The 13,399-nt window shown below is 42.8% G+C and overlaps 1 protein-coding gene across 5 annotated transcripts in view; it reads right to left on the bottom strand.

Annotated features, from left to right (window-relative positions):
- Positions 1-13,399, bottom strand: part of LOC138619755 (A-type potassium channel modulatory protein DPP6-like) — a 189,504-nt gene that overhangs the window by 10,814 nt on the left and 165,291 nt on the right. For all 5 annotated transcript variants that reach the window (XM_069696480.1, XM_069696481.1, XM_069696482.1 and 2 more), the window contains 9 exons: positions 11,871-11,991; positions 4,243-4,397; positions 3,922-4,019; positions 2,572-2,695; positions 2,453-2,491; positions 1,957-2,064; positions 1,621-1,712; positions 663-710; positions 417-535 (listed from right to left, as the gene is read on the bottom strand). In XM_069696480.1, coding sequence (XP_069552581.1) covers positions 417-535; positions 663-710; positions 1,621-1,712; positions 1,957-2,064; positions 2,453-2,491; positions 2,572-2,695; positions 3,922-4,019; positions 4,243-4,397; positions 11,871-11,991 — 904 coding nt within the window. The remainder of the gene's footprint in view (positions 1-416; positions 536-662; positions 711-1,620; positions 1,713-1,956; positions 2,065-2,452; positions 2,492-2,571; positions 2,696-3,921; positions 4,020-4,242; positions 4,398-11,870; positions 11,992-13,399) is intronic.

Raw genomic sequence — 13,399 nt, 5'->3', positions numbered from 1 at the left:
TTTCATGCCCAGCAAAGCATATCTGGATCAAAGGTGGAGGGAGACGTGCAACAAAGTGGGAGTTTCTAATTTTTTCCGTTTTTTGGAGGAAACAGCACACGGTCTGTTCTTGGCGTTACTTTGTGATTCAACCGATTCAAAACCGAATACTAAACCTTCATATTATTTTACTTCATGAAGAAGCCAAACTGGATTTAAATCCTGGCTGATTAATCACCATGGCCTTCTGATTTGTATGTAATTCATCTGACTCTTTGCGCACGTCCCCCTGTGCCGTCAAAAAAGTGTGTCCTTGGATTCATCGTCTTTGACTTCACCATTAAAACAGAGCTCCCACTTTATCAAGAGGAGAAGCAGAATAGAGGGTTGAAAAATGACAAAACGGGGACATGAGTGAAAGCTGCTGTGTCCGTTACCTCGGCAGCTGAGCAGGAAGTAGCTCATGTTGTAGCTGAAGGAGCCGTCGATGTAGCCGCAGCTGTTGTACAAGGCGCACGATAGACATCGACGGTTGAACGAACCGAATGTGTCGGCGCTGTGGAAACAAAGACCAAGACATGCAAGTTTATGCAGAGTTTTCTTTTCATCTACAGAAGCAAAACGAACCCATTTCCCCAATGAAACCTACAACTACTGCTGCAGCTCATTGGAAAAACCATTACCTGTACAGATGCCTTCGCTTTGGACCGTCTTCAGTGCTCAAGAAGTATCTATTTGAACAGAAGAAGAAGCAGGAATGACTTAATGTATTTCATACCGGCACACAACAAACTTGTTGAGCGGAAAACAGCACCTGGAGCACAGCGGCGCTGCCCCAGCTACGGGAATAGATGTTTCATAAATGAATGATGTCGGGGGAAAAAAGGGTGCATGAATCCTTTTAGAACGGAAGTAAGCCAAATCTGATTCCCTCGGGGAGGGAGAGGTTTTTGGGGGAGGCTTTTTCAAACTAGTTCAACCGTGAGAACAAAAGAAAAAGCATTTATATATATATATACATATATGTGTGTGTGTACATGTGAAATCATGTTAGTCAGATCACAGTTGCCTTGTAGCCTGGCATGTGGGAGTGAAATTATCTGGGAGGGATGGGGATGAGTCACACTCCTCATGGGTGCAACAGAGACGCTTTTACACCCAGCTCACATTCAGGGCACTTCATTGTGTGGAAGCGTACGAGTTGGTAAAACAGACCATTAGAGGCACAGTTTCTGAATATAGCATCAGTACAAAATTCAACATACATCGTTGCAATAAACATGAATGCTGATTGTGGTGCCGTAACTCTCACATGGTGGCTGTCCATGGTGCTGAAACAATCAACTGTTTTATCAGGATAGCGAGATTCAAGCAGAAAACAGTTTTTTTTTTCTTTGCTGGGCAACGAGAACACGTTAATTTGAGTTGTTTTGTGTTGTGTTTGCCTTCTGAAAACAAATTCTCATCTTACAGTGTGTAAGTTTACCAAATATCATGATGTATGTTCTGACTAAGACTTCTGGCAACTTCATTGTTGTTTTTTTTCTCCAGCTTGAGCGAGTGTAAATGGGGGTTGTAAACAGCTGTATGAGCGGGTGCTGGTGTTATTTTCGGTGTTGCTGCTGGTGCGCGCGTGCTCACATCAGTTGGCTGTCCTCGTTGTAGGCCAGGACATGAGTGACATCCCAGTCTCCAGACGTGATGGACTGCAGTGTGTCCGTGCTGGTGTTGGGCTTCGGATGTAAGAGAATAGAAAAGCAGAAAACTGAGATAACTCATGTTAACTTCAACTTCATGTTAAAAGAACACAGATGATCTATTACCAAAACAGTGATAAACCGCATTTAAAATGAGCTTTAAAAAGCAAAAGCTTCAGTGTTGCTCATATTTCATAGAAGCCTTTCTCAGTCAGTCAGATCAAGGCCTCAGTTTTCCATGTGAGCTATGCAAATTCTTGGCACACGAATATCCGCTCACCTGGGAGATGGACATGGAGATGTGAAAGAACTTGCCCCGTCCTCCTTGAGGAATTGCCCGGGTGAAGAATAGCTTCAGACCATCTTTGGAGAACAGAGGCTTCTCATTCTGAGGACACATAGAGGGCTTTTAAAAGAAATACAAATACAAATCTTTTACTAATCAAGACATAAAACCAGACTAGCGCAAAAAACAACCAATAACACAATAACACTAGATAAATGGGTTAGTAATTGCAATAAATATACACAAAGTCCTCCCATTACAATTTACAAAAGACAGCATACACGAGCCTGCAACACTGCCGTGCTCATTTTAAGGCTTGAATCCAATTACGGGGCGACACTGAGCTATAATCAGGCAAGAAATACCAGAAAACAAAAGGGTGACTTTAATTGAAAAAAAACATTAACAAAATGGGGGAAAAAAAATGTAATGCCTCAATGCTTTAATAAACCGCAGCAAATACAACTTAAATGCGTGTCAATGTTCTCACCTGCCTGTGAAGCCACCCTTCGCTTTCATCCTCGTGTTTCTGTGAAAAACAAGTGTGACAGGTTTTGAGTTTGTATATGGACGCGGCCTTCGACACGTAACGGCACAACGCAGGCGTACCTTGGTGCAGACTCCCGTCGTGGCCTCGCACAGTGTGAGTATCGAGATGTTCTGGGCTCTGTTCAGCCAGTTAATGGCCAGCTTGGTGGTGGTGGCCCATTTCACCATGGTCACATAGTACTCACTGAAGAACACACGAAACACATTCAACAGTTAACTTTTACCTTTCGCTGCCTGCGGATCAGCAGCGAAGCATCACGAGCGACTAAACGACCAAACATATGAAAATAAAACATACGATCGGAAAAAGGCGTCAAAATGTTTCCTTTTACTGATCGCTGATTTGAGCTGGAATTATAAAAAGGGATGAAACATTAATAATGTAGAGCAGAGAAAATTAATGTATTAGAGGAGCGTAAAAAGAGGCACGACGAGGGCGGAATAAAGAATTGGATATAAATGTGAACAGACTAAATGGAGGCATTAAAGTTAATGGCACTAGACGCAGGCTCGTATTAAGTAAAAAAGAAAAGAAAAAAGTATCACTGGAGAGAAGAAATTTAAAGGATTTATGTAGGCTACGCAAAAGAGACAAGAGCAGAACACAAAGAGAAAAAAAACTAGAGGAAATCAAGCAAAACGGCAACTTATTTAACATCAGAAAACTGATATCTGCTGACATGCACCACATCTCACGAGATAATACGAGTTACGAACACAACATGTCCAGTCGTGTGAAAAAGTAACAACATCTCTCAGAAACTGTTGACTTTTTCAACACATTTGAATAATCAAACATTTGAGACAATGTTTGTATTTAAAGTTCATAAAACTGATATTTGTAGACATGGAAAAAAGTGTCACGGTGCACGCGTCTATAATCAAAAAGAGATTTCACAAATGTGACCTTTTCTGTCATTGACTCAACTATTAATTCTGCATCATATCAAAGAGCGCTCGAGGGTAACGTGAGGCCGTCGGTCTGAAAGCTGAAGCTGAACCAGGAGGAGACCTTTCAACAGGAACATGACGTGTGAGAACACAAACTAGTCCACCGAGTATTGGCTCGGAAAGAAGAAGAACTGGACGGTTCAGGAACGGCCCGGTCGAAGGCTCAGATTCAGATCCCATTTCTGCTAAAGGGGGGCGAGACTCTCTTCTGTTCTGTTGATATTCATGTTGAATAAGAGATGTAAAAAGCCTATTTTCCTCGTGGTGTTGTTCCAGTACACCACCTTCAATCGCAGGAACTTTTTCAAACAGAATTATATGTTGTTGTTTTTTTCTCCAAATATGTCAAAACTATTTTCATCTTGTTGACTTTAAATCGCTGCCAGATTTCTGATGAGTAAATTGTGCATCATCTGACCGAGCAGAGAGACAGACTGTTTGACATTTGGCATGCCTCACCCTATCCTGGGATCATCGGGCCGCCTCATCTCGATGGTGTGCAGGGGGCCGTTCAGGTTCACGACGTACAGAGTGATGACGGGGTTTTCCTCACCAGCCTGGACGGCACGGAAATAAAGTCAGACAAAATTTAGCTGAGTGAACTTTACAATACACTTCATGTTTAAGACTGTTACTATAAAAAACAGATGCATTTTATAACAAAAAATATATATATATAAAAAAATACAGAACAGAACAGACTTTTGGACTCGTATAAATATCAGGTCAAAGTATTCCGAGAGAATCAGAAAGGTTCTGTAAAGAGGAAAAAGTGTGTACCTTAGGATAATGGTAATCTTTCCCCATCGGGTAGGGTGTGCCTGTAAACATCGGCAGCTCCATCCGCGGCACCAGAGTGTCGTTGATGGTGGCGTAGGCTAACCTGGCGCCATCCGGAGACCACCAATGGGCAATGTGGGACTGAAAAATCTCCTCTGGAACAAAAGACGGAACGAAAGAGCGATCAATCACAACGACGGCGGATAAAAACCTCAAACAGCAAAGACACGAGTTAATTACACCGCTGAAGGGCCGACGGCATCACACTGTTGTTAGTTGTCAGGGTTAGAAATGAACCCGGCTTTCAGGGACGGATATATATATATATATAGAAGCTAAAAAAAAGTATAAAGTGATGATTATCATTAGTGGCATTCCTCTGTTGGCCGTCATAGAGGATTAATAAAAATGAAGTTGCAGTTTGATTACAAGTCAAACTGCCAAATTCATCATTACTCGGTACAAGAAGGAAATATCAGTTCATTATAAACCTTTTTCCTCAAAGAACCCTAGTGAACAGTAGAAATGGACAAAAATACAAAGTCCCATCAGTAATACAGCATGCTTCCTGTTTGCTATATTTGGACTCTCACTGTCTCTCTCTCTGAAACCTACACACACACACACACACACACACACACACACACACACACACACACACACACACACACACACACACACACACACACACACACACACACACACACACACACACAGCGTCCAATGTTAAGCTCATAAATCACAACAGCTTTTAATTCCAGCGCAGCTTTTTTTTAGACCGAAATAGAACCGGTTTCCTCAAAATGAACCAAACAGCAATTTCTCAGCAGCTTCAACAGCGTGGAGAACTTCTCCAGGTAACTTCTGAGTTGTTTCTACTTGTGTGTGTGTGTGTGTGTGTGTGTGTGTGTGTGTGTGTGTGTGTGTGTGTGTGTGTGTGTGTGTGTGTGTGTGTGTGTGTGTGTACCATTTTCAGCAAGACACTCACTTCAACTCATTTCAGACTTGTGACCTATAGGTTTTCCCTCGAGTCCCTCTGCACAGAGGTGTGTCTGTATAAAATAATGCAGCAATCTTACTCTCTAACTCACTCACTCACACACACACACACACACACACACACACACACACACACACACACACACACACACACACACACACACACACACACACACACACACACACACACACACACACACACACCTGCAGACAGGGAGAGAAAACACTGCAGGACGAGAGCAGCCGCGGTCCTTCATCTCTGCTGCGACGCACACAAACGCCTCTGTCAACACGCAGCGACTCATTGAGAAATTATCCAAATAAAAGCTTGCTGAGGGAACTTTTTTGTTGACAACATAAAGCATGGCCTTGACAATCCGACATTCGTTATTAAGTCGGCGGCAACAACGCAGACGGCGTGGAAACAGTTGGACTTATTGTGACGGCCTGCCACCAGCTACATTTGTATCAACTTTTGCAATTAAAATTTCATTAATGTTGTTTATCTGTGGGACTGGGTGCTGGCTCCGGGGAATTAATAGACATCAACTACCAATTAGCATTTTCATTAACTGTGCACGCTTGGTGGAATGACTTGATATGCAGCATCGTTTGTCAAACAACCTCAGTGCAGACGCTTCTGTACATTTGTTCTCTTACGCAATTCTGCAGAAGTAGTCGTGCCTCGTAACTTTTTCCCTGCTGGACACAGTTGAACTAATTAAAATCACCAGATATTCTTATGCCCATGATATGAGAGGAAATATGTTAGCATTTAGGCCACTTAGTCTCTGCCAGCCTGGGGTGTCCACTCGCACCCTGCTGGCACGGCTCAGTGGGAAGTGATTGGACCTCATTCTGTTTTGATGAATAAAAGCAGCACAAGCACAGCACAGCACAACACGGCATTAAACTGCATTTGCAGAAGATGAATAAAAAAAAAAAAAGAAATAACAAAAAGATGTCCTGCATGGCCGGTTCCACCGCTGCCCGCTGACTTCACCAGCGGCAGCTTTAAAAAGCTTTCCGTGTGGAGTGGAGCCGGCGGGCTGTCGGATCCGCTCGGCTGGGGACGGCCAGTCACCTTGGCCAGTCAAGGAGAAAGTAGTTACGTTTCTAGAGGTGTCCTGGTATGTGTGTGCGATAACAAAAGTAAAGCGAAGGAGGGTGACAAAAGGGAGAGAATGTAATAGCGGGAGAATAAGAGGGTGTAAATGAAGCACCTTTAATGAGCTAACTGTCATTTTCTTCCTTAAGTAATGAGATCGCGTCTCTCTTCTTTTTGCAGCCGTCTCATTGGGATGATTACCGAGGTGAGCTGTCGGAGGCTCATCTTCCTCTCCGCGTTCTCCATCCTGCTGTGCGGACTACATGATCCACTGAGTAGAGGACATTATTAATGCGTGAGATACCATGTGTCGAGCGGCCAGTGGGAAATAATGATTGCCGGGTGACAGATTCATGCAGAGCGAGCTCGTGAGAAAAAGGAAATCAAACACTGCAGGTGGCATTTTGTTTAGATTTTTCTTTTACTACTGATCGAATGCAAAAAGTTTTCGCTGGAAATATCAAGACTTATGGTGTCATTGGAAATCTTTTTTTGACAAAAAGTCAAGTCGATTATTACATGTCCACATGCTTCCAACAGAGGGCAGCGGAGACACATAAAACAAAAACATAAACTAAAGCAGTGATATAGCAAAGAAAGGAATGCAGCTTTTTGTTCACTTATAGGCCTCCACTTCCTCATTTCATCTTTTGCTTTTGATATTTATAATCTGGTGTACCAATCAGGGGTAACATTTGCAGTCACCTCTGCCAATCAGATGAGACATCATTAAGTCTTTGCACCGCTGTCCTGGATAAATAATGGCCTCCCAGTTGATTTTAAAATGTCATTTATGAATGAGTTATAAACACTCTGTCATTAAATGAACATGTTTGACCGAAACTGAATGAAACACAGATTTGAATTCAGCATAAAAAAGTGCTACGAGGTCCGCCGATTTGAGTTGGAGGAGCAAATAAAAAGTTTAAATTTTGTTGCAAAGCGTTATCAGTTTGTCAAAAGAAAAAAGTCATCTTTAAACTCGGTTGAAATCACAAAGCTTTCAGTTTTCAATCAGCAAATGCTGTGACGTAGACGCTATCCCTCGGGGAGATGCAGGAAATGCTGAATGCCAGATTGCACTGAGTAGAGGAAGAGAGTGGGACAAAGGCTAGCCGGGAGGTGACGTTACGTCTATGAAAGATGCTGCTGAGTTTCTGGGAAACAAAACATCCAGCATGTTTGGAGCTTGAACCTACCGGAATATAAAAGACAGGATCTGTGCACCTCTTCTTCAACCTGTCTCGTGTGAGTCCCCCAACTTGACACCAACCGCTTATGCAATACTTCCCAGAAAATACTTATAGGTTCTATATTTTTTCAGGTGACGGTCTGTTTCTTCCTCTTTCAATTCCCAAACCAACGTCATCGACCAGAAACGGTAAACACACCCAACAGGTTTAATCTCTATTGTAAAACATATACATAATCTATATGAATGGGCATGAAACTGCAACAAATTATACCCATGTCCGTCAGGTATGTCTTCACCCCATGATTTCTACATGTTACATCATCACTGGTCCCACACAGTGTAGAAGCGCTAGTAACTCCAAATCATAAGCCTACATGGACTGACTAAAAAAAATAATATAAATACAATCTTGAAAAAAAATTCCACAGTTTCTCTCGTGCTGGGAAAACTGATAAATACCGAGCCTCCCCAACCTGATCCTCAGCGATAATCTACAAACAACACGGCTCTGATCCACCAAGAAAATTACACAAAACCATTTCAAACTGTCTCTCACATCAGTTTCCGCTCGTACGAACTAAAGCCTACATTTTTTTTGCTCGCTTTATTAATCTTCCCGTTTCCAGAGCACAAGTGTTGATTATGTGGTTTTCTCTGTGCCCCACAGGCTCCGACACAAACAGAGCGATAAACACAAACAGCCCTTACGAACCAGCCACTTGATGCAAACAGTCATCTCGCCAAACAATCTATGGGCCGAGCAATGACTCAAAATCAAAGCAACGCCGGGTTTTTTTCTTTTTTTATCTGGGCACACCAGAGCCCAATAAACAGCTGTTTCCTGCGGCTGCGTCACGCTGCAGGATGCGTCTGTATCAGTACAGCCTCAATAATCAGACAGCCGACAGATGACAGAACACTTGAGACTCTCCTGAGGCGTTCTGGACTATTACACGCAACCAACTGCGTCTCCTTTTTTAAATTTTTTTTTAATTTTGCGTTAAAATTTCTTCTTTTCTTGTCTCTCCAGTCTGCACGCTACAAACCTCTAAACACACACACACACACACACACACACACACACACACACACACACACACACACACACACACACACACACACACACACACACACACACACACACACACACACACACACACACACACACACACACGGATTAAGACGGCATGGCAAACCCAGAGGATATTCAAGGCCGGGAGATTATTTCCCAACCTTTCACCCCCTTGGCATAAAATCTGCTGCATGGCGACAGGCAGAGCTTAAGACCTCATCTCTGCTCGGCAGCAGTCTGGGCCTCAGCTTGACCTTGGTCAGAGGACAGGCTGAGTCATTAGCATGGAAAATCGTCTGCCTTGCAGTCTCACTGATGAATGTAAACATTACACAACCTGGCACGGCTTCTAAGCTCCCCTGCAGATGCTTGCATCACCACTGGGCCGACGCCAAATCTATTTAAAGGCTTACGGATACTTTTTTTTTTTTTTTAAAGGGATTTATCATTAATGGGAATAAAAAGGACTTTGAGTGTATTTGCATAGGTAAAGAATTAAACCCAGATAGCATTAAATCATCAACATCAGCTGGTTTCAAGGCGTTTTTTTTGCAAAGACTTAAAGTTACATTATTCTGCTGTTATCACTCTTCTGGTTCCAGGCTTTTCAACCAGAACCTGGCTGCAGGGATTTGGTTCCACCGGGCCTCGTCCAAACTGCTGCCACGAAGTTAGAAGCACACTATTGTTTAAAATGTCTCTGCATGATGCAACATAAAAAATTCAAACGACCGGAATTCAAGAAAATAGCCTCAGACAACAGGGGTGTCCACATACTTTTATTCTTCATCAGTAAAGGTGACACTTGGTTTAAAAAAAAAAAAAAAGCAACCATAAAAAAACACTGACTAGAATTACAGCATCGTGTTAATATGTCTCCGCCAACCAGTGAAGTTGCAGTTGACATCCATGTCTGTCCAGACTCTTATATGTTGGGAAGACTTTGAAGGAATTTGGCAAATAAAACTGATAGAACACAAACTTGTTGCCATGACAATAGACGACGCTTCAAAAACGGATGTTGCGACAAAGAATCAACAAATTCGACAAAGTGGATGCTTCACAAACATTTTTAAGCCGAAAGCTCAGAAGATCTGTAACGTCAGAGCAATGTCAAGGTGGACACCCAAGTTTAGTGTCATCAATTCGGTATCTGACCAAATGTTCAATATGGTCACAATCTATCCTCCTATTCCAGAATTTTGGCAATGCGTTCACAAGAATGGGAAAACCATGAGTTGACAGTGACCTTTGACCTCCAAAATCAAATCAGTTCATCTTTGAGTACGAGTGAATGTTCGTACCAAATCTGAAGAAATTACGTCAAGGCGTTCCTGAGATATTGAATTCACGAGAATGGGACGAACAACCCGAAAACATAGCGCCTCTGGCTGTGGTAATCACCGTCGCAGTGCTACAACACTGAGTTTAACTTTGTTAAGTTGTTTTCAACAAGTGTTTTCTATCTGAAGTCAACATATTTCAGTTGTAAGTTCTGACAACAGGCGTTAAATATCGGCACCAAACATTGTGCTGTATTTTATGTTGAGATAATAAAATAGCATTTTCTCTTTTCTCTTCTCAATAAAGTATCTAAACATCACATCACACGATACAGTTCAGGCACAAAACACACTTCTATTGTTCTATGATTCCTTTTTATCTTAACATTATGAAGATGATTCTGCGCTTCATCTCTCAGTGAAAGATTTATGCGGTGAGTAAATAACGAGTGTAAATTATCAGGCCTTCAGCAGCCCATAAATATGAGTGAGGGGGTCAGACGGTGCAATAACGCTCTGATTAATGTTTAAATGGCTGAGAATAGATATTGTTTCTGAGGGATGGACGTGATGTCGGATATCCAGCCTGGTTAGTGCGGAGATACGAGGAGCTGCGGGTGGACAACGTCACGTAAAAGCACACGAGGTGCGCCGCTGTCGGTGACATCAGATAACCTCTGCGACGCCTGGGAGCTCTCCTAGGTGGCGGCCATTTACATCAACAAACAGAGATGTGATGTTTCCGGGCTCGTCGTGTCTCACAGGCTGTCTGCTATCTCTGCATCTATGAGTCTGCTGCTCCCCATCGCCCTCTCGCTCTGTTATTAAAACACTGTTCCACTGGAGCAGAAAGTGCACCCCGGTGCGACACATATAAATTCATTAGTTGAATACGAACACAGTCCCCCGTCCCGGTTTTTACGGCGCGGCACACAGGTGAGTTTTGATCGGTCGTGTTGACGCTGGGAGAGCGCCGTGACATCGCTATCACAATGTATGACACACGCAGCCGCCGAGTGAATGCAAATCTGCTGATGTAAAACATTCATTCATTTTCAGGGCTGCGTAAAGCACAAGCTAATTGACAGAATATCCATTTTTAATTCACCTGCAGGAAATCAAGTGGTACATGCCAAAAATACTAATGTGGCTGCAGACACTTGGGAGTCATTCTGTCTCAAGTCGTTACTCCTCAATGCATGTAGTGCTGCAGTATTTAAATTAGAGTAAGAGAGGGAAGAAAGAGGTTCAATGTACCTATTTTTTTGTATTTGTCATCAAGATATCATTATATGCTCATTGGCTTCTTTGGCAAGAGTTCGATGAGAAGTCATGTCTGGTTAGAATATACACTGGAAAGCTAACACCATATGCCTACTCCCACCTCTGAAGTTTATGTTTTACCCATAGACTCGATATAAAAGTGGACGTTACGGGTCTGTAACATGACCGCAATACCACCGAGGGCCTGTAGGGGTTGGCTCCAAAAAGGCTGTGGCCCCATTGACTCCCATTCAACTTCTCTCATTAAATACAAAGTCAATACATTTTTTTCCACAAGTTATTTTGATGGTTATAGCTAAAGTCACTCACTTTTCATTACTTTTCTGGCAGTCCATCTTAAAATAACCCCATCAGTAATTAGAAATTAGGCCTCAAAAAGCCCTATTTTTCGGGTCCGTTTGATTGACAGGCCTGTGGTGCAGTCAGGTTTCCGCTAAAAAAATGTCGATGGCCAAAATCTGAACTCCAGACCTCATAACAGCTGTTCACAAACCAACGGGTGACGTCACTGTTGGCCGATTTTACCACATCAAATTTCTGCCAAGAGTCAAATCTCTCTCAAGAACTGGGAGACTGTTAGCTTAGGTTAGCACGACTACTCGAAACCCTCCTGTTTCTATGTTTTTGAACTGATTATTTTGTGAAAAAGAGAAAGAATAAATACCCGATTGTCACCCGATGCCTTACCTTCATACAACCAATCGCTGAGCCCGTTGAAGATGACGCCCTCTTTGCCGGTAGACACCAGACGAATGGAGCGGCTTTCCACTTTAGACCGATAGTAGATGTTGTTCTCAAAAATGAAGATCTAGAAAAAACAGCCAGAGAGGAGAGGAAAACACGGTCAAATTATGTACCAAACGTCTGTGATGTTAAAGCGGCATTTGTTTGCTGAAGTGTCCTTATAGAAGACACTGAAAGCCTTCCACCTCTAAGGACACCGACGTCCCTGACAGGCAGCCTTCGTACAGGCGACTTCCTGAGAAAGAGTAAGCTGTTTGTTTATCATTATCAACTCAACACACGAGAATCCCTGAAGACAGGTTTACTGAAATGTTTCATTCACAGGCGAGAGACCCGGGAAAGTTATTTTTTATCACATGCGAAATCAACCTCGGGGGGTCAAAACACACGTTAGCATGGCGTTTTCTCACGAGTCACACACAAGAAATCGGCAGCACCTTTCACACTAGACGGCAACAAGTGTTTCGGACAAAAGAGGGAAACACATAAATACGTCTTTTCAATTTCTGATAAGATTGTAAAACCTTGGCACCAGATTTTTTTTTTTTGACTTTGACGCTCTCCTCCACAGGCCTGCGGGGCTTTCAAGATAACTGAAGGTCAACTCTTCCATTACAGAGAATAATAGATCACCAGCACCCACAGTAAATGTGGCAGGGTGGGGCGGCTCCTGGGGGCAGGCATTTTAAAATGTTACAGCCTTAATGCCGTGCAGAAATCAATCTCAGTGTATTACTGAAAAAGGGCTGACTCGGTATCTCAAGGATTATGGAATCTCTTGGCCTCAAGCAGGTATCATGCTATCAAGTTTGTGAACGACTCGCCGACAAATATTCACTCGGAGCAGCGGAAATGATGAAAGTGCGCACAGCGGGGAAGTCCAATATTGTAGCCGTCTCTGATTTTTACAGAGTAAAAAGGGTCAAACGCTTCAAAGAAAAACACAAACACAAGTAATTTAGCAATTTCTTAGTTCTACTCTGTGTCCCAGCAGCGTGACATTGCGGTGGAAAATTAGCCCTCTGAAAGTTTCTCCAGCTGCATCTGTTTGAAAAGTAACACAGAATCTGTCACGATGGGTTTCTCTCGAGGAGACGTGAGCTGTGGGCCCGTGTGGTTTGGTGTCACTTCGGTGCAGATGGAGTCCCTGTATAGAAGCTAATCTAGGCCACGGCACCGAGAGAAGGCCTGGCCCCGTTCTCGGAAGGAAGGTGGAATATTTGGAGCAGATTACACCGACACTGAAACTCCACCGACTCAACGACTACATTACTCATTCTCATTCAAGTATTAAGACACCTGCGGTGCAGTTTAGGGAGGAGAACGTCACATGAAAAAATGAAAAGGAAGGACAGGTGAGGTTTTGACAACTTCTTCGGCGTGATCTGTTCTTTGTGTTTAGTAGGAATGGGATATGAATTTTGAATAGTCATTAAAATATATATATATTAAAAAAAAAAATCGATTTGTAC

The sequence above is a fragment of the Brachyistius frenatus genome, unplaced genomic scaffold (genome assembly GCF_029030835.1).
Source record: "Brachyistius frenatus isolate BFR_SWC_R1_liver_20210118 unplaced genomic scaffold, ASM2903083v1 Contig_21, whole genome shotgun sequence".
In the NCBI taxonomy this organism is placed as follows: Eukaryota; Metazoa; Chordata; class Actinopteri; family Embiotocidae; genus Brachyistius; species Brachyistius frenatus.
The sequence above is the reverse complement of the archived record's forward strand: the minus strand, read 5'-3'. Positions and strand labels throughout refer to the sequence as shown.